At 37.9% G+C, this 27,025-nt stretch overlaps 1 protein-coding gene and 1 pseudogene across 4 annotated transcripts in view; both read right to left on the bottom strand.

Annotated features, from left to right (window-relative positions):
• Positions 1–27,025, bottom strand: part of FANCM (FA complementation group M) — a 92,585-nt gene that overhangs the window by 55,049 nt on the left and 10,511 nt on the right. For 3 of the 4 annotated variants that reach the window (XM_061159230.1, XM_061159227.1, XM_061159228.1), the window contains exons 5-13: positions 23,928–24,059; positions 21,430–21,562; positions 20,429–20,554; positions 19,828–19,914; positions 17,895–18,079; positions 10,625–10,831; positions 8,931–9,144; positions 3,025–3,182; positions 1,607–1,762 (exon numbers count right to left, since the gene is read on the bottom strand). In XM_061159230.1, coding sequence (XP_061015213.1) covers positions 1,607–1,762; positions 3,025–3,182; positions 8,931–9,144; positions 10,625–10,831; positions 17,895–18,079; positions 19,828–19,914; positions 20,429–20,554; positions 21,430–21,562; positions 23,928–24,059 — 1,398 coding nt within the window. Of the gene's footprint in view, positions 1–1,606; positions 1,763–3,024; positions 3,183–8,930; positions 9,145–10,624; positions 10,832–17,894; positions 18,080–19,827; positions 19,915–20,428; positions 20,555–21,429; positions 21,563–23,927; positions 24,063–27,025 lie in introns of those variants that run through there. The other variant, XM_061159229.1, reaches the window with a different exon arrangement.
• On the bottom strand, positions 14,461–15,150 carry LOC133068464 (protein FAM136A-like; annotated as a pseudogene).

Below are 27,025 nucleotides of genomic sequence, written 5' to 3'. Positions count from 1 at the left end.
AGTCTGACACTGCTTCCATTGTTTCCCCATCTATTTGCCATGAAGTGATGGGATCACGTGCCATGATCTTAGTTTTCTGAATGTTGACGTTTAAGCCAACTTTTTCACTCTCCTCCTTCACTTTCATCAAGAGGCTCTTTAGTTCTTTGCTTTCAGCCTTAAGGGTAGTGTCATCTGCATATCTAAGGTTATTGAAATTCCTCCCGGCAATCTTGATTCCAGCTTGTGCTTCATCCAGCCCAGCGTTTCTCATGATGTACTCTGCATATAAGTTAAATAAGCAGGGTGACAATATATAGCCTTGAAGTACTCCTTTCCCGATTTGGAACCAGTGTGTTGTTCCATGTCCAATTCCAACTGTTGCTTCCTGAACTGCATACAGATTTCTTAAGAGGTAGGTCAGGTGGTATGGTATTCCCATCTCTTGAAGAATTTTCCACAGTTTCTTGTGGTCCACACAGTCAAAGGCTTTGGCATAGTCAATAAAAGCAGAAGTAGATATTTTTATGGAACTCTCTTCCTTTTTCGATGATCCAACAGATGTTGGCAATTTGATCTCTGGTTCCTCTGCCTTTTCTAAATCCAGCTTGAACATCTGGAAGTTCACGGTTCATGTACTGTTTAAGCCTGGCTTGGACAGTTTTGAGCATTACTTTGCTAGCATGTGAGATGAGTATAATTGTGCAGTAGTTTGAACATTCTTTGGCATTGCCTTTCTTTGGGATTGGAATGAAAACTGACCTTTTCTAGTCCTGTGGCCACTGCTGAGTTTTCAAAATTTGCTGGCATATTGAATGCAGCACTTTCACGGCATCATCTTTTAGGATTTGAAATAGCTCAACTGGAATTCCATCACCACCACTAGCTTTGTTCATAGTGATGCTTCCTGAGGCCCACTTGACTTCGCATTCCAGCATGTCTGGCTCTAGACTGGTGATCACAGCATCGTGATTATGTGGGTCATGAAGATCTTTTTTGTGTAGTTCTGTGTATTCTTGCCACCTCTTCTTAGTATCTTTTGCTTCTGTTAGGTCCATACCATTTCTGTCCTTTATTGAGCCCATCTTTGCATGAAATGTTCCCTTGGTATCTCTAATTTTCTTGAAGAGATCTCTAGACTTTCCCATACTATTGTTTTCCTCTATTTCTTTGCATTGATTGCTGTGGAAGGCTCTTATCTCTCCTTGCTATTCTTTGGAACTCTGCATTCAAATGGGTATATCTTTTCTTTTCGTCTTTGCCTTCTGCTTTTCTTCTTTTCATAGCAGTTTGTAAGGCCTCCTCAGACAACCATTTTGCCTTTTTTGCATTTCTTTTTCTTGGGGATGGTCTTGATCCTCTTTAGCCATTAAATACATTAAAATTTCACTCTGGTCTATCAATATTCACAGATGGCATTCTTCTAATTAGGCCTACTTCTCCTAAGAGAGAAAACTAGTCCATTGAGATCACAAGAAGCTACATAGAAAAACAAAATAGTCTAGCTATTATTATTTATAATAAGTACTTGTTTCTTTTAATAATGACTTCAAATTAAGAAGACTAAAGTTTAAATATTCTAGTTTTACTATCATACCAGCAAGAGAAAGTTACAGTAGGCTCCTACCTCTTCATGTCTCATTCCTTCTATCATTTGCATGATATTTATGAAAAGCTGACATCGATCTGAATGGTCAACTTGATATGTAGGCAAAGGATGATCCTGCCATAGTCTCCACTCAGAGAGAGAGAGCTGACGAATTCCAGTGGTTGGTTCTTCAGTCTTAATTAACGATAATTTAACATAACAAAAAACACACATACTCAGATTTCACACACTGATTTAAAAAATACTTAATATACAGATAATTGGCATAGCATAAATAATTTTAATTCACTTAGGTATTTTCAACTAAAATCTCAGGTGAAAAATAAAATAACTTTATGAAGTACAAAGATATCCTTTTAAATACATTTTAAAAATAACTGTCACATATATTGCTTATAAAATTAGAAAGAAAACTATGTCATTAAAAATAAAATACATAAATAAATGCTAGATGAGTTAGTTACTACTTGGCCATATTCTGGTTTATATAATTCCATGTTAAGAGTTTTTGCTAGATTATGTTCTATAATCTAATAAACTGAAACTGAAGTCATTCAGTCATGTCCAATTCTTTGTGACCCCATGGAATGTAGCCCACAGGGCTCCTCCATCTGTGGAATTTTCCAGGCAAGAGTACTGGAGTGGGTTGCCATTTCCTTTTCCAGAGGATCTTCCCGATTCAGGGATCGAACCCAGGTCTCCTGGGTTGCAATCATACGCTTTTACCGTCTGAGCCACCAGGGAAGCTCATAAAGAGGTATTCATAATCTCTCGGTGATACTGATCCCAATTCATCATGCCTGCTGCCATTCCTCACTTTAGTGAGGAATAAATATATTAGTGAACAAAATATAGATTCTCAAAGCCAAGTATTTCAAGCCCCATAAATCTTCTCAAAGGTATCTTTCTTGAAGTTGTTTTTCTACTTCTCTGGTAGGTATGTAACCTCTGATCAATTCGTTTGACTTTCCTCAAGCTCATCAATAATTTGTTCATAATAAAATAAGTCTAATATCCAATTTAAAGTTTTACTGTAATTTCAAAACAAAAATTAAAAACCAGTTTGTACAAAGACATTCATAATTGCATAATTAGTAATATACTGAAAATAATTCTAAACACAACAGAGAAATAGTTAAAGTACAGTATATTACAGAGTAATATAACAATCATAAAAATTACACCTACACAGAAATGTTCATATGAAGAAAGTAATAAAGTCAGAATTTATGTAAATATATTATAGTCATGTAAAAATGTATACACAAGAAAATCAGTAGTTTATCAAAACAGACTATTCTTTAATATTCTTTTTTAAACTGCTTACATTCTTAATTTTTATAAGTTGAACTTCTGATCATTAATATTCATTCTCTTTATTCCCAAAGCTATTGCATAATCACTATAAAGAACATCTGAAAACACATTTAACTTACTAGTCTGTTCTCTTCATTGTGTAAAGATAGAAACTGAACTTGAGGCAATCTTATTTCCTGAATTTCATCAGTGTCTCTTAACCTATATCGTCTGTTCCATAATTTAAATTCTTCTTCTGATAAGAACCAATCATTCTTTGAATTACTCTGCTTTATTCCTAGAAGTTTAAAAAATAATTGAAAACAGGTTTAAAAAAATCTGCTGGACAAACACAAAATAAAAAACATCAACTCAAACTCTCTGTTTATGTCTACTTGTTTCTGCTAAACCACTAATTCGAGTCCTTAAAATTCGCTCTCTTCATATAAACACTTTGGTTATTACTTCCTGTTTCTACATATCTCCTAAACTTCTCTCACCTTTTTGAAAGTACCAGGGCACCGTCCCAACTACACCTAACCTTCATCAACAAAACCCCACCAGGTAGCTCTCAGTCTTATATTCTTTCAGACTCTCTTCATTTTGTTGTCTAAGACCTGGAAGGAAACAGATCACCTACAAATGAAAACTAGCATCATGATTCTATCCTAACATTATCAGAAAGTTATCTGAAACAGGTATGGATGCGGGAGAGATGACAAGACTAAAAAGAGTTTTAGCTAAAGTCTTAAATGCGGGGTGGGGTGGGACGACAGTTTAAAAAGGACAAAAAGACCTACTGCTTTAAAAAAAGACATGATAATATACTTTTAAAAAATGTATAGTAAGTTAATCCTTTATTATTTCCATAATCTTTATAAAGGAGAATAATCACCAACATGGAAAGGATTAAAAAAATATTAAGCTGTAACTCTGGTCCCAATAAAGATAAGGGCAGAAAAAGAAATCAGAAAGATACTGAATTCGAAATCAGGAAACTTCTGTCTTAGCTATTCCTAAATATTACATGAAAGCTTTTGCAAATTAGGAGGTCTGAATTAGGTGATCTCTCAGGTCTTCTTCAGATCTAGCAATCTGAGGCACTAAGACTTGGAATAGAAACATATTTCCTTCTCCTAGTCACATTAAATATATTCAGACCTCTAGCCTAAATGAATCATATACAAATATATAAAAGATGACATTTATACACACTATCTTATTAGCAAGATGAATCACTGACATTTGAAAAATCAGAGAAAATGGAAGAAGAAAAGCACAGAAAAATGTACATGAACTAGTAATGTAAGAAAGCCTTCCTCAGAGATCAATGCAAAGAAATAGAGGAAAACAATAGTATGGGAAAGTCTAGAGATCTCTTCAAGAAAATTAGAGATACCAAGGGAACATTTCATGCAAAGATGGGCTCAATAAAGGACAGAAATGGTATGAACCTAACAGAAACAGAAGATATTAAGAAGAGGTGGCAAGAATGCACAGAAGAACTACACAAAAAAGATCTTCACGACCCAGATAATCACGATGCTGTGATCACCAGTCTAGAGCCAGACATGCTGGAATGCGAAGTCAAGTGGGCCTCAGGAAGCATCACTATGAACAAAGCTAGTGGTGGTGATGGAATTCCAGTTGAGCTATTTCAAATCCTAAAAGATGATGCCGTGAAAGTGCTGCATTCAATATGCCAGCAAATTTTGAAAACTCAGCAGTGGCCACAGGACTAGAAAAGGTCAGTTTTCATTCCAATCCCAAAGAAAGGCAATGCCAAAGAATGTTCAAACTACTGCACAATTATACTCATCTCACATGCTAGCAAAGTAATGCTCAAAACTGTCCAAGCCAGGCTTAAACAGTACATGAACCGTGAACTTCCAGATGTTCAAGCTGGATTTAGAAAAGGCAGAGGAACCAGAGATCAAATTGCCAACATCTGTTGGATCATCGAAAAAGGAAGAGAGTTCCATAAAAATATCTACTTCTGCTTTTATTGACTATGCCAAAGCCTTTGACTGTGTGGACCACAAGAAACTGTGGAAAATTCTTCAAGAGATGGGAATACCAGATCACCTGACCTGCCTCTTAAGAAATCTGTATGCAGTTCAGGAAGCAACAGTTAGAACTGGACATGGAACAATACACTGGTTCCAAATCGGGAAAGGAGTACTTCAAGGCTATATATTGTCACCCTGCTTATTTAACTTATATGCAGAGTACATCATGAGAAACGCTGGGCTGGATGAAGCACAAGCTGGAATCAAGATTGCCGGGAGGAATTTCAATAACCTTAGATATGCAGATGACACTACCCTTAAGGCTGAAAGCAAAGAACTAAAGAGCCTCTTGAGGAGAGTAAAAAAGTTGGCTTAAACCTCAACATTCAGAAAACTCAGATCATGGCATCTGATCTCATCACTTCATGGCAAATAGATGGGGAGACAGTGGAAACAGTGTCAGACTTTATCTTTTGGGCTCCAAAATCACTGCAGATGGTGACTGCAGCCATGAAATTAAAAGATGCTTACTCCTTGGAAAGAAAGTTATGACCGACCTAGACAACATATTAAAAAGCAGAGACGTTACTTTGCCAACAAAGGTCCATCTAGTCAAAGATATGGTTTTCCCAGTGGTCATGTATGGATGTGAGAGTTGGACTATAAAGAAAGTCAAGCACTGAAGAATTGATGCTTTTGAACTGTGGTGTTGGAGAGACTCTTGAGAGTCCCTTGGACTGCAAGGAGATCCAACCAGTCCATCCTAAAGGAAATCAGTCCTGAATATTCACTGGAAGGACTGATGCTGAAGCTGAAACTCCAATACTTTGGCCACCTGATGCAAAGAACTGACTCATTTGAAAAGTCCCTGATGCTGGGAAAGATGGAAGGCAGGAGAAAAAGGGGACGAAAGAGGATGAGATGGATGGATGGCATCATCGACTCAATGGACATGCGTTGGAGTAAACTTTAGGAGTTGGTGATGGACAGGGAGGCTTGGTGTGCTGCAGTCCACGGGGTCACAAAGAGTCGGACACGACTGAGCGACTGAACTGAACTAGTAACATTCTTAGAAACAATTACTAAACATATTGTTAATTAACATCTATAAAAATTAAATGATCATTAAGAAAATGTATACCAATCTAACCAAGTTTTGATGATACTATTAATTTAATAAATTCAAGAGAATTCAAATATATACTATCTTTTCATTTTTAACCGTAATTTTGGCAAAGTCTTGTAAAATGATAGGTATATTTCTATTAAGTGAATTTGCATTAGGTTTAATAGCCATATCCACAAATCACTGATTAACGGCTCTGAGTTAAAGGAAAGAACATTAACAAATTTAACCAAGTCCAAAGAAGGTGCCCAGGAGGGGGAAGAATTTGGAAACTTCATAGTAACGAAAACCAGTGGAACAGTCAGTTGAACAAACTTAAGAGGTACTGTTTTCAAATGTATAAAAAAACTACCTCCTAAGTAACTCAAAGATCAAATCCATTTTTGTGTCTAGAAGCTGTGGGCAAAGAAAGTCACCTGCCATTTCACTAAATAAAGGATGTTGTTGGGGAGATCAAACATCAGCCACTGCAGCTGCCCCTGAAGGGGTTCAGAATGGAACAAAACAGAATACTTGCCCGAGGTAGTTAAGATGTATATCAAAGGAATAATTTCAGTGAGCTGAAACTCTTGCATCTTCCCATACATAAAAAAGCACTAAAATCATTAACTTGAGAGGTCTAGTTTTCTGGGATTAGCAGTCATCTTTTAATATTCAGTGACTGGGTTTTTTTTTTCCAGCAAAAACTCCTATATATCTTGGCTCCCTACTTGCCTCTTTCAACAGTCCCTAAAAGCTATCTGAGAGGCTTCCTTCCTGTGCTATAACCCTCAGTAGTGCCCTGAATAAAACATAATTCTCAACTTTTATGTTATGCATTTTTTTCAGTTGACAAAGCCAAAACTTAAACAATGAAAAAAAGAGACTGATTTTTTTTCAACAAAAGAACTTCTTTTATATGGACTATCAACAATGGATGAACTTTCATAAAAGAATACAATTTCCGTTAACAGAGATGTTCAAGTTGAGGCTTGATATACATTTGACATGAAGACGGAAATAGCAACCCATTCCACTATTCTTGTCTGGGAAATCCCATGGACAGAGGAGGTTGGTGGGCTACAGTCCACGGGGTCTCAAGAGTCAGACATGACCTAGAGATTGAATACTCACACACACACACATTTAACAAGCATGGTACATGGAGAAGGAAATGGCAACCCATTCCAGTACTCTTGTCTGGAAAATCCCATGGACCGAGGAGTAGGCTACAGTCCATGGGGTTGCAAAGAGTCGGACATGACTGAGTGACTTCACGTCACTTCATGGCAAAATGTCTTGTGTGAAACATGCTTATCTTCATTTCCATGAAACAACACTCCGCAGTCTAATAAAACTTTTATCTACTGTACATAGAAAAAAACAACAATAAACATGGTACAGAAAACATCCCTACCTTGGTAAGTAACTAGACCAGATGATCCCTGAGGTTTCTTCCAAAGTTTAGAATATATTTTATGATTCTTTAATATTTCAAGATATTTTCTTGATATCACCAAAATCTCTGCAATTCTTAAGCTAGTCCTCTCCTGATGATGCTCCCTGGCATCAAAGGATCAATATTTATTTCTCACTGGCTCAGTATCACCGGCTTAGTCTAACTTCTGGTTACACCACTATCTGGTGTAACAGTAAATAAAAAAAATTAAAAAAATTCTCCTTTGCAGAAATTCCCCCTGCTTCTCTGAAAGCAATTCCACAGATACTTATTAATATTCCCAAATTCTTTATTTAACTCTCTGATATGCATGCAAATGTTTGTAAAGGTAAAGCAAGTCTCTAGCCAGCTTTTCAACCAGAAATGATTTTCTTAAGGACCCAGGAGACATCTCTTTGAAATGTAAACATCGAGGAAGACAGTGTCCCTATCTCCCAGGCACCTGGGGAGTTTAGCCTTGGCACCTTTCTCTGAGCTCTCCCTATCTGCTTGTCATAGAGACAGAAGTTTTATTATTTCTTTGGATAAGTGTTAGGTGCTCAGTTGTGTTCAACTGTTTGTGACCCCATAGACTGTACCTTGCCAGACTCCTCTGTCCATGGAATTGTCCAGGCAAAAACACTGGAGTGGGTAGTCATTCCCTTCTCCAGGAGATCTTTCCAAACCAGGGATTGAACCCAGATCTCCTCCATTGCAGGCAGATTCCTTATTGTTTGAGGCAGCAGGGAGGATGAGGATCAAGGCAACCAGCTAACGCAAGTGGCCACCTCAATTACTGGCTGAACTTGGAATGAACTATGAAAGAGCATGGGCTTCCCAGGTGGCTCTGAGCCAAGAATCTGCTTGCCGATGCAGGAGACGCAGGTTCGACCCCTGGGTCAGGAAGACCCTCCTGGAGAAGGAAAAGGCAACCTACTCCAGTATTCTTGCCCTGGAAATCCCAGAGGAGCCGGGCGGGGCTATAGTCATTGGGGTCGCAAGAGTCAGACATGACTTAGCAACTACAACAACAACAACAATGAAAGAACGTAAAGCAAATGCTGCTGTCCTCTCATAAGACAAGTTACCGTTAAATTAAGAACATGATGCAAAGGATTAATACTGCTGGAACGAACAGGGTAGAATTTCCTTCTTTCTCTTAACTTAGTGGATTGCTTACAACACACATTATAATATGGCTTAATGCTTATTCAATAATAAAACTATTTTCCTCTTTTCTACATTTTGTAAACAGGATTCTCTGGGCTTATATTTTTAGATTTTCCCAACACTGAGCTGCTTTCATCCTGTACTGCCAGTACCTCCTTCCCTTTGCCACATTAATCATCTCTCTTCTATCCTTCTCAAAGGGAACACCTATAACATACGAGAATGTATGTTGCTTTTCTCATAGAAGAAATAGATCAATACATGATCTGCTAACAAATAACAGAAAAACAAATGCGTGTCTCAAACGCAAAAAACTGTATTTACCCTTCCTATATGAAAAGATAGATGACTTTCGCTGTAAGTTTCGAGAAGGCTTCTCTGGTTCATAGACACCATGTGTGATGAACATCTTATGTAATTGTGGGTTGACTCCATCAGGAACCATTCGTGGACTTCCTTGGTAAAAATGGAGGACCTGCCTATTACCTGAAATAGCTTTATAAATACTTCTTTTGTTGCACTGACTTTGATTATAAGTCTGCAAGAAAAAAATAAGTGCAAAATCATTTTATTTCTATAATAATCACCTAGCCATAGCAAGCAGTTATTATATCACCCTGTGTATTCTAAACAGCAAATTAAACTCTGATCCACTTAAATACTTGAGGAACAGAATATATGTTGTTTTAAATTTAAAGCGTATTTAAGTCTTAATGAAAATCATTTCAAGATTATTATAAAAGCTTACCTTAGTAACTATATTGTACCAAGAAAGTCTGTCTTTTATTTAGTATCTTGCTATTTTTGAATAAGGTTAATATTTATATATAAATATAAACTGCTTTTAAAAAAAATACTTTTTATTTCAGCTTGTTACTTCATCTCTCTCTGTGTCAATTTTCTTTACTGTATACAACATGAAAATCCCTAGTACTGCCCTGACAATGTTGTTGACATGATTTAAGTAAAATAATGCATTTGAAACATTTTTAACAGTGTCCAGCACAAAGTAGGTACTCATGAAATGTGGTCCATTATGACTTATTTAACAGATAAGAAAACTAACACTTAAACAGAGGTTAAGTGAGTTGCCTAAGGTAACACCATTAGTTAGGACCCAATTCCACTCAGTGACAATACACGGACTTTTAAAAAGGTGCCAGACATTTCATTTATTAGAATTATTTTGTAGATAAATTGGATGTTACATAAGAATATGCTACAACCACATAAAAAGTATTGGTGGAAAAAGAAATTCATTTTTCAGGATGATTTTCATAGGGTTTCTGAAACGCTTCAAATCAACTGTTTAAAACTATCGTCATTAATAAAAATTCCTCAATGTAAAATTATTTTAAAAATATTTACTTGGCCACAGAAATAGTCCCACTCAGTTATAAAAGTTAGGTAACACTTTAGTGTACATATACAGAATAATATTACATACAACATCATATTTAGAAAGGCCTGTCACCCAAGATTTATGAATATCACTCAATGCCTTTTCACTTAGAATAGACATTAGTAAATTTCCACAAAGGGTCAGAAAGTAAATATTTTAGGCTTTGCTGGCTAACATATTACCCCCAGTGCATATTCTTGGTTGGCTGGTGGATAACTTGACTGATTTAGGCACCTCTTTAAAATGTAAAAAATATTCTCACTTCACTGTAGTTATTAATAAAACAACAACTAAACACAAAAAAACAAGCCTTAGAAGCACAGGGAAATAGTCAGACAAGGTAATACTTGATTTTTATATCTATGTGTTGCTAAATTAATACTGAAGTACAAAGATATGGTTCTTTATATGGATAAAAATTATAAAGTGGAGTCTAGTCAAAAATTTTCCTAATTACAAGAAAAGAATAGGGAGTATCTAACACAAAGGGAAACAAAAATCAATCACAATTACCTACAGATTATTTGGACTTTGAATGTGAACAGACTGATTCCTGTCTTTAGGCTCTGTTTCTCAAATTTCGACTGTCAGATTACGCTTCCACAAGTTTACTTACACGTTCCTCTCGTCCTTCAGCAAGGATAACAACAATCCTGCCCTGACGTTTGCGGCCAGTTCTACCCATTCGCTGTATAAGACGAATCGGGCTCTTCTGGGCATCAAAACATATTATAAGGTCAACTTCTCCAATATCCAAACCTTCTTCACCAACGCAAGTAGACACCAATGTATTGTAACCACCACTACGAAACTGTTTCACTACCTAAAATTAAAATTTAAAAATAATTAGATGCAACTAGAAGAGAATTGCAGATCAAAGCATACTTTTTCCATTTGCCCCTGCAATCAGATTAAAAATCAGCACCCAAAATACTACCAAATAGGAAAAGAAGCAGCAAAATGGCAATATAAACCAAGAGAGACAATGGTACAGTGCAAAGCACAGTCCCAATTCCTTTGCTTTAATGACGGTTATGATTCCAAAACGTTCTTCTAAACATTTACACATGAGTGAGAAAGCACAGATATTATTTTTAACATCACTAAAAAGGGGGTAGAGCATGTAAATGGCCCCAGAGCACTTCACTGCTATTTATCATATCCTAGACCTAAATTTATTGTCAGTCAATTTTAGAATAATAGTAAGTTTAATAATTAAACTATGTTTTATTACTTCTAGAATTCATATTTTTAAATAGAAACAGAATCACAGCCATAGAGAATAGACTGGTGGCTGTCAAGGGGGAGGGGGCTGAGGGAGGGATCAAGTTGGGGGTTGGGGTTAGCAGATAAAAATTTCTGTATATAGAATGGACGAACAAGTCCCCACTGTATAGCACAGAGAACTATATTCAATATCCTATGATAAGCCACAATGGAAAACAATATTTACAAAAAGAACGCATGCATATGTGTAACTGAATCCCCTGGCTGTAGAGCAGTAATTCATACAACATTGTATAAATCAACTATACTTCAGCAACAAAATTTTTAGTTAAAAATACAACTTATATTTTGCTTTTTACACTGCTATTCCAGTGAAGGGTAGCAGAATATGGCAGCCCAAATATGACTGTAGGAGTTTAGATCATGCTGCCCCAGCCTATGCTGCTTTTGGTATACTGATTACTTTGAGTTAAAGGCACTCAAAACAAAAGCAAGTGCAGTTTCTCTGGCCACTTATCTGCCTAAAACCAGATCCTCCAGAAGGAACGCAACTGTCATAAATCCCTTCCCCAGGAGTTTCATCAACCAGGGAAAACTAACTAAGCAAGAGACTGAAAGTCCACACCATATCCAAACAAACTTCATCACAATCCATCACTCATACTTCCCATCTTTTAAATCCCCATTCATCTTCCCTGGAAATTATTTACTCTCCTTTGTGCATGCCACTCCTCTTTCCCCATAAGATGCTATTTAAATATGAATTCTAAGCCACTTAAGGGAGTTACTCATTTTTCCCTCGGTATTTTCCCACGCATACATGAAATATACATGTTTGTTTGTTTTTTATTTATATTGCTTTTTGGCTGTGCTCAGGCTTTTCTCTAGATTAGATGAGCAGGGGCTACCCTCCAGTTGTGGAACTTGGGTTTCTCATTATGGTAGCCTCTCTTGTTGGGGAGCACAAGCTCTAGGGTGCACGGGCTTCAGTAGTTAGGACTCCCTGACTCTAGAGCACAGACTCAAAAGCTGTGACTCCTGGGCTTAGCTGCACCATGGCATGTGGGATTTTCCCAGACCAGGGATTGAACCCAAGATTGGATCTCTTGCATTGGCAGGTGGATTCTTTACCACTGAGCCACCAGGGAAGCCCAGTATACATTTGTTAATAAGCTTCAGTTTGTTTTTCTCTTGTAAATCTGTCTTTTATTACAGAGGTCGCACCTAAGAACTCAGAAGGGTAGAGGGAAAATTATTTTTTCTTCTCTTCACCAGGATTCCCTGATCAAGTTACAGGAACTACACCAGCATGACAATGAGTTAATGAAAAAGTCAAAGTCAACTCCTTTATCTCAGATTCCACTCTAATTTGTTAGTAAGTCCTGTCAACTTGACCTTCAAAATATATCCATAATCGAATCATTTCTCACAAACTTCCCTGCTTCCACATAGTCCAAGCCACCATTATCTTAGCTTGAGGATTATTGTAATAAGTCTTCCAGTTGGTCTTCCTATTTCCACCCTTAGCCTCTACAGTTTATTCTTAAGACAGCAGCCAGTGTGATTCTTTTAAAATATCAGCCAGGCCATGACCCTCCTCTGCTCTAAATTCTCTAAAGGCTTCTGCTCGTCTCACTCAGAGAAAAAGCCAGTCATTAAAACAGAAATGACCTACAAGATCCTAAAGAACCTGGCCCCCCACTTTCTCTGTGACTTCATCACATGTTTACTTACACAGACTTTTTTGAGGGGAGTGGAGACCGGTATAAGAAGGATGTAAACAGTAGGAGTCCTCATCTTTTCATGTTAACAGAATCAAGAAGGAATCTTCGAAAACGAATTAGCTATTAAAGACATACCTAATTGTCAGAGACTGCTCAAGTGCAGACTTATAGCTAATCTGCAAAGCCCTGTACACAGTTTAAAAAAAAAGTAATAGTCTAAAATTTCCCCCAAATCATAGCACAGCACTCAGAAAACTTATGACCAATATTCAGCGCATACAGCTACCTTAAATACCACCATGGTTTCTTTTCTCTGACCACATTTTGAAGATTTTTAAATAAAAGAAAAAAGTGATACAATCATTATTTGTTTGGAATAAATAACTAAAATGACTTAAGATAAATAAATAGTAAACATTTATTGAAGGTTCTGTTGAATGATTTCTTTTTTTTTTTAAGAAAATTAAGTCTTATTTATCTTGAAAACCAAACCACTAGGAAAATATATCACAGTCTTGAAACAGCAAACAGACAGTATTATAATTTCAAGTACTAAGTTGGTAAAAAAAACAAGGTTCTTATCAAAATGATAAGGGGCCAGAACTGGGGCAAGAACAACACATGTAGCAAAGGCCCTGGCAAAAGTGGTATTTGGTAATGGAGGGCAGTCCCTTTATCGCTCTAAAGGAGCCACAGTTCATCCCCGAGTTGCTTACTTTTCCTCCCTTGACTTTTTTGTTGCCAGGCGATTGTCTCAACAAAGTTCTGTTATTTCAGGGGGCAAAGTAAGCAATACTGAGTTTAAGCTTTCATTCTGTTTCATGAAAAACAGATTTTTCCAAAGCCCGTACTTCACAACCCTCTTATTTAAGTAGCTAATAGTTCCTCTTTCACTGTTTGTTCCTGAATATGAGCATATAATACTGTCAAAATCCTGTTTCCCTTCAAGGCCAAGTGTCACTGTAAGACTGTCTTGTCGCTTGGCTGACTCTGCTGCAGGCGGCCTCAGGGCCCACCATGGCTGCCAGTGAGAGGGAACACTTGCTTCCCTTACCAGTGTGATATCGCTTCTTACATTTTTGCAGGGTCTCCAGGCTGAATGATGTAATGTGTGAGAATTTTAAGAAACACACATCCACATCTTGATGGAGAAATGAGTACCTGCAGGAACCCTTTCAAAGTTTTTATCCAAACTGCCTCTCCCAACTTTACATCTTAACGTCATGCCCTTGTCTATAAAAGAAAAACAAGCAAAACAAACCCCCTAAAGCCCCCTGCCCCTTTCGACATTAGTGACTGCATGGATTTTATTAGTTTGTGGAAAATATTGTAGTGATCCTTCTGGTAAACAGCAGGTGGGCAACAAATAGAAACACTTCTTTTCATACTCCAGTAGACCATAAGCAGGTTACATGAACCTGCCGGCCTCTTGGTATCTGTGTAGTAAGAGAATCTGGTACCTTGGAGGGCCCCGGTTTGGGACAAGGGAGACTCCCTATTGGCAGAAGTACTTGCCACATGAAATTCAGGCTCACAACAAACCTCCTGTGCTATCTGTGACCCAAATTTTAGCACCGTTTTTTTTTTTTTCCCATTTCACTTTCTAGGATTGAAACACAAAGGAACCAGTGTCCAGAAGAAAGAAACACAGGCCTTAGACTTGCTGCCATCCTTAATTTCCTCATTCCTTAACTCTCCTTAAAAGACCCAAATCCCCATTCCTCCTTTTAAATCAATTCCTGCCCTCAGCCCTGATGGCCACTAGCAGACAGCTATTTCCCCATGGATGAGAGCGACTCCTTCATCTTCCTGGTCATGGTTGGGATGAGGTTCATGTGCTCATCCACACACTTGGTCACGCAGGTCTCCAGCTGCCGCTTCACGTGAAGCTCCTTACTCCCTGCATCTATGGAATCTCTGGCCTTGTCATTGCAATACATAGTGCACCGGGCCAGGCGGTCCTGGAACTTCTCCAACTCGCTGGTCACCAGGGCCTGGGCTTGAGCCAGAGGTGCATGGCAGCGCTCAATGCACTGGTGCACTTGCTGCATGGACGCCTGGCTTTCCTCACAACAGGCGGCGCTGCACTGGAACATAAGGCCCTGCATTTCCGGATATTCTCCCTCTCCAGACTCTTCACCACGGAGTCCACCGCCTCCTGCACCCGGAGTTGCTGCTGCAGCTCCGCCATGGCGACCCGCGCGGTTCCTGGCTGCGCCGGCGCCCACATGGACTCCCGCACACGGGCCCGCCCCCTCGACGCCCTGAACGATTTCATTTAATGTTTACAATAGCTCTATGGAGTGTGTTTACAGATAATGAAAACTGAGGCACAGGAAGTAAAAGTGTTTATCAGTGGAAAAGCCAGGACTCCAATCTATATAGTGTGATTCCAGAGCCTTTCTTCTCAAATGTGCTTAAAATTTTTCAAAATCACAAAAAACACTTTTTTTTTGATCTTTCAAAATACGCCTCAGTTCAGTTGCTCAGTCAGGTCTGACTCTTTGCAACCCCTGCAGCACGCCAGGTCTCCCTGTCCCATCACGAACTCCCAGAGTTTACTCAAACTCACGTCCATCAAGTCGGTGATGCCATCCAACCATCTCATTCTCTGTTGTCCCCTTCTCTTCCCTCCTTCATCTTTCCCAGCATCAGGTTTTTTCCAGTGAGTCAGCTCTTCACATCAGGTGGCCAAAGTATTGGAGTTTCAGCTTCAACATCAGTCCTTCCAATGAACATTCAGGACTGATTTCCTCTAGGATGGACTGGTTGGATCTCCTTGCAGTCCAAGGGACTCTCAAGAGTCTTCTCTGTCACCACAGTTCAACAGCATCAATTCTTCAGTGCTCGGCTTTCTTTACAGTCCAAATCTCACATCCATACATGACTACTGGAAAAACCTTGGCTTTGACTAGATGGACCTTTGTTGGCAAAGTAATGTCTCTGCTTTTTAATATGCTGTCTAGGTTGGTCATAACTTTTCGTCCAAGGAACAAGCATCATCTAATTTCATGGTTGCAGTCACCATCTGCAGTGATTTTTCGAGCCCCCCAAAATAAAGTCTGTCATTGCTTCCACTATTTCCCCATCTATTTGCCATGAAGTGATGGGACCAGACACCACGATCTTACTTTTCTGAATGTTGAGTTGCAAGCCAACTTTTTCACTCTCCTCTTTCACGTTCATCAAGATCAAGAGGCTCCTTAGTTCTTCTTTGCTTTCTGCCCTAAGGGTGGTGTCATATGCATATCTGAGGTTAGCGTTTCTCATGATGTACTCTGCATATAAGTTAAATAAGCAGGGTGACAATATACACCCTTGATGTACTCCTTTCTTATTGGAACCAATCTTTTGTTCCATGGCCAGTTCTAATTGTTACTTCCTGACCTGCATACAGATTTCTCAGGAGGCAGGTCAGGTGGTCTGGTATTCCCATCTCTTGAATTTTCCACAGTTTGCAGTGATCCACACAGTCAAAGGCTTAGGTATAGTCAATAATGCAGAAGTAGATGACTTTCTGGAACTCTCTTGCTTTTTTGATAATCCAATGTATGTTGGTTATTTGACCTCTGGTTCCTCTGCCTTTTCTAAATCCAGCTTGAACATCTGAAGTTCACGGTTTACATACTGTTGAAGCCTGGCTTGGAGAACTTTGAGCATTACTTTGCTAGTGTGTAAGATGTCCTTTTCAATATAGGGGACTGGAATGCAAAAGTAGGAAGTCAAGAAACACCTGGAGTAACAGGCAAATTTGGCCTTGGAGTACAGAATGAAGCAGGCCAAAGGCTAATAAAGTTTTGCCGAGAATACACTGGTCGTAGCAAACGTCCACTTTCAACAACAAATGAGAAGACTATACACATGGACATCACCAGATGGTCAATACCCAAATCAGATTGATTATATTCTTTGCAGCCAAAGGTGGAGAAGCTCTATATAGTCAGCGAAAACAAGACTGGAAGCTGACTGTGGCTCAGATCATGAACTCCTTATTGCCGAACTCAGACATAAATTGAGGAAAATAGGGAAAACCACTAGACCATTCAGGTATGACCTAAATCAAATTCCTTATGATTATACAGTGAAAGTGACAAATAGATTCAAGGGATTAGATCTGATAAGAGTGCCTGAAGAACTATGGACGGAGGGTTCGTGACATTTTACAGGAGGCAGGGATCAAAACCATCCCCAAGGAAAAGAAATGCAAAAAGGCAAAGTGGTTGGCTGTGAAAAGAAGAGAAGCGAAAAACAGGAGAAAAGGAAAGATATACCCATTTGAATGCAGAGTTCCAAAGAATAGCAAGGAGAGCTAAGAAAGCCTTCCTCAGTGATCAATGCAAAGAAAGAGAGGAAAACAACAGAATGGGAAAGACAAGAGATCTCTTCAAGAAAATTCGAAATACCAAGAGAACATTTCATGCAAAGATGGGCACAATAAAGGATAGAAATGGTATGAACCTAACAGAAGCAGATGATATTAAGAAGAGGTGGCAAGAATACACAGAAGAACTGTACAAAAAAGATCTTCACGATCCAGATAATCACAATGATTGATCACTCACCTAGAGCCACACATCCTGAAATGTGAAGTCAAGTGGGCCTTAGGAAGCATCACTATGAACAAAGCTAGTGGAGGTGATGGAATACCAGTTGAGCTATTTCAAATTCTAAAAGATGATGCGGTGAAAGTGCTGTACTCAATATGCCAACAAATCTTGAAAACTCAGCAGTGGCCACAGGACTGGAGAAGGTCAGTTTTCATTCCAATCCCAAAGAAAGGCAATGCCAAATATGCCTAGATTTATTTATATATTTACTATAAAATTATCTTTAAGCTATAGCCAACTCAGTAGTGAGTTAAAACGAAAAAAAATGGCATGAGTGCAAAGCTAATCAATTTTATTTTTATATTCATTAATTCAAAAAAATAATTACCTCCAGTTGCTCCTTCTGGGTAAAACCCTTCATGCTTTTTCCCGAGGCATGGCCAACAAAAGTCATTACTCTAATAATTGGCTGATGCGGTAAAAGCATTTCTGCAATTTCTTGAACACTATCTCGAAACGAAGAGAAGATCATAACTCTGGTCTCGTCACATTTCTTATCAGACGTTTTTCGAGCTGTATAACAAAAAAATATTTTAACTACAACTTTACAAAAAAGCATTTAGATAATTCAAAAGGAAACAAACCTGAAACTATATACCAGTGAGTGACAACTGACAAGTTCTTTCAAAAAAGTAATTTAAAGCATCTTAAACCTTTGCCAGTTTTCCTTCTACCTTTTCTAGTCATCTTAAACCTGGCTCCTTATCTCACTGGCTATGGTAAAATAAAACCCAAAACCAATCAAATAAAATTTACCATTGGATCAGTCCTCCAATTTATGCGTGATGCTTCTTATGCCTCTTTACCTTCTAAACCAGAAGCACAGGTCTGCACAGCATCATTGATTCTGTAAAATTTCCCTTTCCTTTCTGCTTCTCTAGGCACTGTCTTAACCCAGGTCATGGTACTCTGTCCCTGAATTATTGATACTTTCAAATTCTCCAAGGAAAACTGCTGAATATACCCTACATGCAGCCACAAAGCTGCTCCTATTGTCTCTGTGATTGGGAGGAGTAGAATGCATGAATAACAACATGATTTTGAGGCTGGACCACTTAGTCTCTAGGCAATGTGTGACCATGGCGGTGATTTAATCTCTTTCATTTAATCCCTTTAAGCTTTAGTTTCTTAATATCTAAAATGGATTGAGATGATGATGAAATGAAATAGTAAATATAAAGTATGTAGACTTGAGTATAGCAACTGGTTAATAATTGCAAGCTGTGGGGGGGGGGACTTTGACAATACTGAAACATGATTCATATTACATTAATCATGTGTGTGCCAGGGACTCCACTATGCATTTTATATATTAACTCATTCAATCTTCATAACAATCGTATGAAAAAAATGACTTAATACACATAAAGCTAATATTTGATATCTAAGGAAAAAGAAGTAGGTGCAGTTGTAAGGAAAATTATTTCAGCTAAATTCCAGAAACAGTGACAGCCTTTATTTTATCGGGCTCCAAAATCACTGCAGATGGTGACTGTAGCCATGAAATTAAAAGACGCTTGCTCCTTGGAAGAAAAGTTATGACCAACTTAAACAGCATATTAAAAAACAGAGACATTACTTTGCCAACAAAGGTCTGTCTAGTGAAAGATATGGTTTTTCCAGTAGTCATGTATGGATGTGAGAGTTGGACAATAAAGAAAGCTGAGCACCGAAGAGTTGATGCTTTTGAACTGTGGTGTTGGAGAAGACTCTTGAGAGTCCCTTGGACTGCAAGGAGATCCAACCAGTCCATCCTAAAGTAGATCAGTCCTGAATGTTCATTGGAAGGACTGATGTTGAAGATGAAACTCCAATCCTTAGGCCACCTGATGTGAAGAGCTGACTCATTTGAAAAGACCCTGATGCTGGGAAAGATTGAGGGCAGGAGGAGAAGGGGATGACAGAGGACGAGATGGTTGGATGGCATGGAGGCCTGGCATGCTGAAGTCCATGGGGCTGCTAAGAGTCGGACATGACTGAGCAACTGAACTGAACTGAATATTATATATTGTTTTTAATATCTGCTTCCCTTATACTGTCTTAGGCTGACTTTTCTTTTTCACGTAACACCCTATTGTTAACATGTCTACAATCTCCCTGGTCTGTATGCTGCCAAAATTTCTAAGCTTTGTTTCACGTTCATAATCCAGAATAATTAAAAGCTCATCTTCTCCATAAGAAATGTTAGCAAAAATGAACAAATCAGAGTTTTAGCTTTTTTATAACTTTGCCTTGCCTTGAGGATATTAAATACGACCTACCATTCCATGACTTGAAGTGTTCAACTACAACTTCTTCTAATTTCTTTAATTTTGGATGACTATAGCAGAACTTTTTATCTTTACCTCCTGGGAAAAAAACAAACAAAAAACTTTTCTGTATTTTTTTCATATTCTGTTACATTCATGTATTTTAATTAGCCTTTTCAAAATGGATTTGTTAAAACACATTTAAAAAAATTTATTTACACAGTAACTGGCACCTGGGTAGCACACAAACCTTACTGTAAAATAAACTTTGAATTGTTACGAAAATTTCATTCTGAGAAATAATCCAAATAGGAATAAGCAGCGAAGTAGAAGGAAAAGCTCACATTTATTTAAGCTACAATCAGTATTTGGTAGTTCTGAGAATTTTCACTACCAGTAACAACTCCTACTAACTTCATTATATGTTTAAAGTTCATAAACTGCTTGAATATATATGTATCCTAAGTTGAAAAATAAAATCTTTTACGTTTAATAGGTCTATTGTTTCAAGAAATATAAGTAGGTATAAATAGACATGTAGATCAATGGAGCTTAATTTTAAAATTAACCTTGATAAAGAAGAAACTATAAAATTTTAAAAGAAAAAACAGACCTTTCTGGATAACAGAAACACCATTTGTTGAAGTGCTACGTGTATGTGCAAACATGCTCTCTAGATGATCATAAAGTTTCATGAAGTCCTCGTTTCGGCTAAGTTCATTTTTCGCCCGAGTCATTCCTTCAGAAATTAAGAAAATATTTTCCCATTAAATGTAATAGCAAACTAATCAAATGCATTATTTATTTAAAAGAAATTACGATTCAGCAATGAATGCAAGTTTTTCAAATTTAAAATGAAAACCAGCAACTTTTTCCATTTCCACATTCACATTTGTATTAATGAATGGCTTCCTTTTTTTCCAGCAATATATCAAAAACCAAACATGGTTTGGGATGTTTTTTAATCTTAGACTTCCCAGTCTCCAGAACTGTGAGAAATATATGTCCATTATTTAAGCAAAATAAAAGGAGGAAAAAAATAAGAAGAAAAAATATGTTATATAACTATTTCATTGTTTTTTAAAATAAAGCCCCTTAAGTAATCCAAACTGTTCGATATACATATCATTTGTAAGGTACAGTTCCGGCGAGGCAGAAAAGGAAAGACGACCTCAACAGAAGTAGGTTACCTTTATTCAGGCAAGGAGGGGCGACAGTCGGCCTAACGACCAGGCTAAGCGCCGAAAGGGATCAGGGAGGCTTCATACTTATAGGGAGGTTTGTGGAAGCGATAAGGGAAACGTCAATCAGGTGGGATATTTTGAGTATTCTTTTGTTGAGATGACACTTGTAGTTGGGCAGGGGGTGATAAGTCTTCTGGGCGGGTGTAGGGGGTGGTAGGTTTCCGGACAGGGGGTGATAAGTCCCAGATAGATGCAACTGGCCTGGAGCATCAGGATGGAACTAAAGTTATACTTTGTTTTCTCCGAAGTTAGATGATTCAGCAATGGGCCTTTGAGACTGTTGTTCTCTTTTCTAGGCCCAAAAGACTCCTTCATCATTAACCAAAATAATGTATGTCATCACTTCTTTAAATAATTCCATATAATTTACCTTTAGTTCCATCCATAATTCCACAGAGGAAGAAATATAATGATCTCATTCCCATTTGCTGCAATAATTCATAACCATGATATAAACTAATACAAATAGCAAACTCTCCCTCGATTATGCCTTGCTGCATTCCCTAAAAAAAATAAAACAAAACAAAAAAAACCATGTATCAAATTTGTCCAGAGAAACAAATGAAGATACATGCAGCATGCAGAACTTACTGGTTCTACTGAATGTCCTGTGATGTTGCTAAAGAAAGGTGTCAGTATATTTTCTATATAATATCTGCCCCTTCACTTAATTCAACAGGAAACTTACATTTTAAAGAGAATAAATGAAGGGGTGAATATTTATCATATGCTGTTTTTCTGTACAGGCACATTACTAGCAGTATATAAATTCATTTGATCTTTCAAAACAATTTAATAAGCATCTACTATTTGCTAAGCTCTGAGACAGACATTTGGGATACAAGGGAAAATAAAACAGACATGGGCCTATCCATATGGTTTCTGACATCAGGACACATATTTAATCAAACTCTTTAACACTAACATTTAAAACCAAGTACACATGCCACAGTAACATCTGACACTGAGCATCAGACAGTGTTACAGAAACACTACTTATACAAACCTGGCAGTCTTAATACCTAGGAGGAAGGTACCACTGCCATGCCCGTTTGGAGATGCAGAAGCTCATACAGGCGGCAAGCAGCAGAGCCACTATTTGCACCCAGGAACTCTGGCCCCGTATCGTCGTGCTTCTAACCACTACTCTCAAGGAAAAGTGAAGTTCGTATTCCTTTTATGGGAGCATAGGTGGGTATATCTATATGATAAGACACCTTTAAAGGAGACCACTGAGAATATATTTTAATCATTTTCCTTTATTAGAGATGAGGACTATTATTCAATATCTTACATTTTTACTAGCAATTAACACCAGTTACACTCATTTTAAATGTTTTTAGGATAGTGATAAATGTTCTAAAATGGCACCCTAATTACCTAAAAGGATAAAACAATATCATCAGTGGATCAAGTTCAATAGGTTTAGATTTATGATTTAAAATTTCAATGAAACTTTAACTCCTAGAATAAACTTTAAACACTTTATTAAAGTTTAAAATGGTTGTGGTTTAGTCGCTAAGTCGTGTCTGACTCTTGTGACCCCATGGATTGTAGCCCACCAGACTCCCCTGTCCATGGGATTTTCCAGGCAAGAATACCAGCATGGACGGCCATTTCCTTCTCCAGGGGATCTTCCTGACCCAGGAATTGAACCCAGGTCTCCTGCACTGCAGGCAGATTCTTTACTGACTGAGCTATGATTGCAGTGTATTATTTTAAACTCTTTAAAAAGTAAAAGTTTAAAATAATACACTGCAATTGTACAGAAGACTTCCTTTGTGGTTCCCCAGATACTAGAGAATGAAGTCCTTATTTCTCGTGTAACATTTAAAGCTACTCCCAGGCAGTCACAAACTAGACTGACTAACATATCTGACTTCCTCAGTCCTTTACCTCAGTCCAATCAGCCTGCTTGCTGTCTCCTTCATCCCTTTACTCAATTGTCTTGTTCTTTTGCAGATGCATTCTCTCTCAGTTCCAAGAAAGACTCAGTGCCTTTTTGTGCTTGTGAGTATCTCTTCTGATTTCGGACCTAACTTGATGGTTCTATTCCCTATCCATCTATTTTTTTTCCCAAAGAAGATTAAAAACATGAAGTTTACTACAATGCATACTCTGACCTCAGTAAGGAGAATTAAGACTAAATGCCAGAGGTCTAAAAGTCAGTTAAGACCTACCTTCTTATGACCCTTCTTTGACTTTGCAGAACAGAAGTGAACTGAAAGATCAATTTTAAAAGTTACAAGATAGGGACTTCCCTAGTGGTCCAGTGGTTTGGAGTCCTTCTTGGAATGCAGAAGAAGTGGGTTTGCTCCCAGGTCAGGGAGATAGAATCTCACAAGATGTGGGGCAACTAAGCCCATGGCCACAACTACTGAGCCCATGAGCTCTGCATACCAGGTGCCACAACTAAGATCTGACACAGCCAAATAAGTAAATAAACTTTAAAAAATGTTATAAGGTTAAATTTGTCTTAATTCACATTATCAAACTGTGTTCCTGCTAGATTTTTTTGGTGCTTTTATAAACTGTATAAATGTTGGGGCTTCCCTTGTGGCTCAGCTGGTAAAGAATCCACCTGCAAAGAGGGAGAACTGGGTTTGATCCCTGAGTTGGGAAGATCCCCTGGAGAAGGGAAAGGCTACCCACACCATTATTCTGGCCTGGAGAATTCCATGGACTGTATAGTCCAAGGGGTTGCAAAGAGTCAGACACAACTGAGTGACTTTCACTTCACTATAAACTATATAAATCATACCTGAATTCTTGATGAGCTAATATACACCAAAAACCAATCATCATTTACATTTCATCCTTGTTTTGAGTAAGAACTTAGTCTATCAAAATTTACTTTAAAATACCTACCACAATATTTGGAGATGGGTTTTTCCTAAATTGATCTCTTGCAAGAATTATCTGGTATTTTGTTAGATTGGGAATATCTTTTCTCATCAAAACATTCCTCTGAATCAGAGAACTGGCAAATGCTTCCAAAATCTGCAAGTTTCAAAGAAATTTAGTTTTTGTTTTAAAATCCTTTTTCAAATACAATCATTTCCTTACATAGTAAAATAGTTATATATATTAAATTATATACTAGTCTTAAAATGCAAACTTCAAGTAAACACAGAAGAGATGATAAAATTTTAAAGTACTTGATATTTATCCCCAGATAATATCCATATGAGTCAGCAGAATCAATTATTAGATTCAATTATAATTTAAGAACATATGTGTTTAACTGTTTATTTCTTAACTCTCCTCCCCTTTCCCTAACCTAAGCACAATGAAAGGAGGGCCTTGATTTTTTTTCTCCTGTGGCATCGTCAGTGCCCAGAACAAGTCTGATAAATATCTGTGGAGTGATGACAAAGTCAAAATGGCCTTGAATACCTTTAATTTCATTCACTGATTCATTCTTTCAAAAATATTCATTAAGCATATACTAGATGCTGGGGATATTGTGGCTGAGACAAATGAATTTCTGCTTTCATAAAGTTTACATTCAATAGAGGGAAGAAAGGAATAAAACAGAATGATTTAATCATAACCAAATGTATTAGTATTTATGAGATGATTACCAAAAAGACTCTGCCACATCTTAAATTATTAACACTTAGAATTTTGTTACAAGTAATTTAGAAACAAAAATCAAACCATATTTTTATAAAATTTCTCTTTAAGACGTATTAAAGGTTAAATGATAAACATTTTGTTTACTTATTCCTGAATAACAAACTAATTCAAAATACCATAGATTAAAACAACCATTTTATTTGTTCCTGATTGTTTTTCTGCAGGAAACAATTCAAGCGGGTCACAGAGAGGGCCTAGAAGGGATGACAACACAGTAACAACAAGCATATCTAGTTCCCATGTCTTGGTCTTTAAACACAACTCTTCCATAAAAGGTACAAGGATTCCTTGGAGAAATGGCTGATTCCACAGCTGGGACAGAACAACTAAATGACTAATAAAATATCTTGTAATGCCAGAAAGTGAGGAACTAGGCCTCCCCTGTAGAGGAGGAAACAGCAACCCACTCCAGTATTCTTGCCTGGAGAATCCCATGGATAGAGGAGCCTGGTGGGTTACAGTCCATGGGGTCGCAAAGAGTCGGACAAGACTGAGCAACTAAACAACAACAGGCCTCCCCTGATGACCCCTTGCAAAAAAGCATATGTCTAAAGGGCACAGGAGCCAAGATCTTAAAAGTGCTCCTAATGGCCAGAGCTGGAACAATCTGAGCAATAAAATTAATAATGATAGTACAGCACTTAACCCACAAGAGAAAATAATTATCCATTAGTAAAAAAATTATCCACATTAATATAAAGAATTGAAAAAATAAACAGGGGAGAAGAAATAGCTCTTCATTATACAGGCATTCAAACTAACAAATGCAAAAAAAAAGAGGGAAACAAGAAACAACGATTAGGCAAATATAGAAGTAACTGTTGTAGGCAAGAACTATCATTATATTTTAAAGTTAGTGAACAAAATATTTTGAGAAACAAGATATATTTGCATAGTCTCAAAGTATCTCCCCACTGGAACTCTCCATACTATTTTTGCAAATTCCCTTAAAGTCTAAAATTATTGCAAAACAAAATATTAAAAATCAAAAAGGAATCTGTCAGGGCACTGCAGTGACAGTCTGTCTCTGCTCCTGATGTCGGGAGCCTGAGATGGCTTGGGGCTAGCTGAAACAGGTCAACTGGGACCACATGTCTGCACTCTCACTTCTAGCTAACTACTGGCTTCTCCTTTCTTTTGAGGCTCACCATGGCTCAGGGTTCATCACATTCTATTGGTCAAAGTCAGCAGAGGGCCAGCCCACATTCTAGGGAAAGAGAAATGTACCTTGCCCCTCAATGGAAAGAAATTTGTAGCCATCTTTTATCCACAGCAATAAGGATATGAAAACAAGGTATTCTCCTAGCATGACAGCAATCATGAATCTTAGAAAACTGTTACCCCAAATTTCTCCAATTGAAAGTGTTAACTGTCCAAGCAGTTTCTCTTACAGCTCCAGTACTGACACTTGCACCAGATAATTCTTTGTTATTGGGGGGCTTCCTGTCCACTGTGGGATGTCAAGTAGCATTCCTGGCCTCTGTACACTGGATGCCCGTAGCAAGTCTACACCCGACTCCCCCTAGTTAGTAGAACAACCAAAATGTGTCAAGACATTGCCAAATGCCACCAAGTAGGTAAGATAGTTGAGAAACACTGCTATACAGGGATCAGGGATTGAAAGATATTTCCTTACAAAGAAACTTCTAATTGAATCTGGATACGTGTTTTGAGTGTGTTTATGTGAAAATTCACTGAGCAGCACACTTACATTTTGTGTACTCTGCTGTCCACAGATTTGGTGGGGGAGGGTTAAACTCCAATTAGAAGGTTGATTTAAGAAATATAAACTATAAGCCTATTACTGGCTTTAGAAACGGTCCATCATTACGTATTTCCTCTTTAACTCACAGTCTGCCAGCACAAATAGAACATGGTGCTCATACTAAAAATCTTAATTTCAAAGAATTTTTCAACATATTAATTATATAAAATGACTATATACTTTCACAGTCAGATTTTATTAACAAAAATAATTACATTATCAGTTCATTTATTAAAACCCTGGGGCTTCCCTGGTGACTCGGTGGTAAAGACTCCGCCTGCCAGCACAGGGGACACAGGTTCCATTCCTGGTCCGGGAAGTCTCACATGCCACGGAGCAACTGAGCCCCATGTGCCACAACCACTGGGTCTGTGCCCAGAGCCCAGAAGCCACAACTCCTGAAGCCTGTGCACCTAGAGCCCGTGCTCTGCAACCAGAAGCCAGCACGATGAGAGCCCCCGCTCGCTGCAACTAGAGAAAAGCCCAAGCCGACAGGAACATCCAGCACAGCCAAAATAATAAGTAATTAAAAAAAAAAACAAACCCTGAATTATGATAAAAA

The sequence above is a fragment of the Dama dama genome, chromosome 13 (assembly GCF_033118175.1).
Source record: "Dama dama isolate Ldn47 chromosome 13, ASM3311817v1, whole genome shotgun sequence".
Classification (NCBI taxonomy): Eukaryota; Metazoa; Chordata; class Mammalia; order Artiodactyla; family Cervidae; genus Dama; species Dama dama.
Note: the sequence above shows the minus strand (reverse complement) of the source record. Positions and strands in the feature narration are given on the sequence as shown.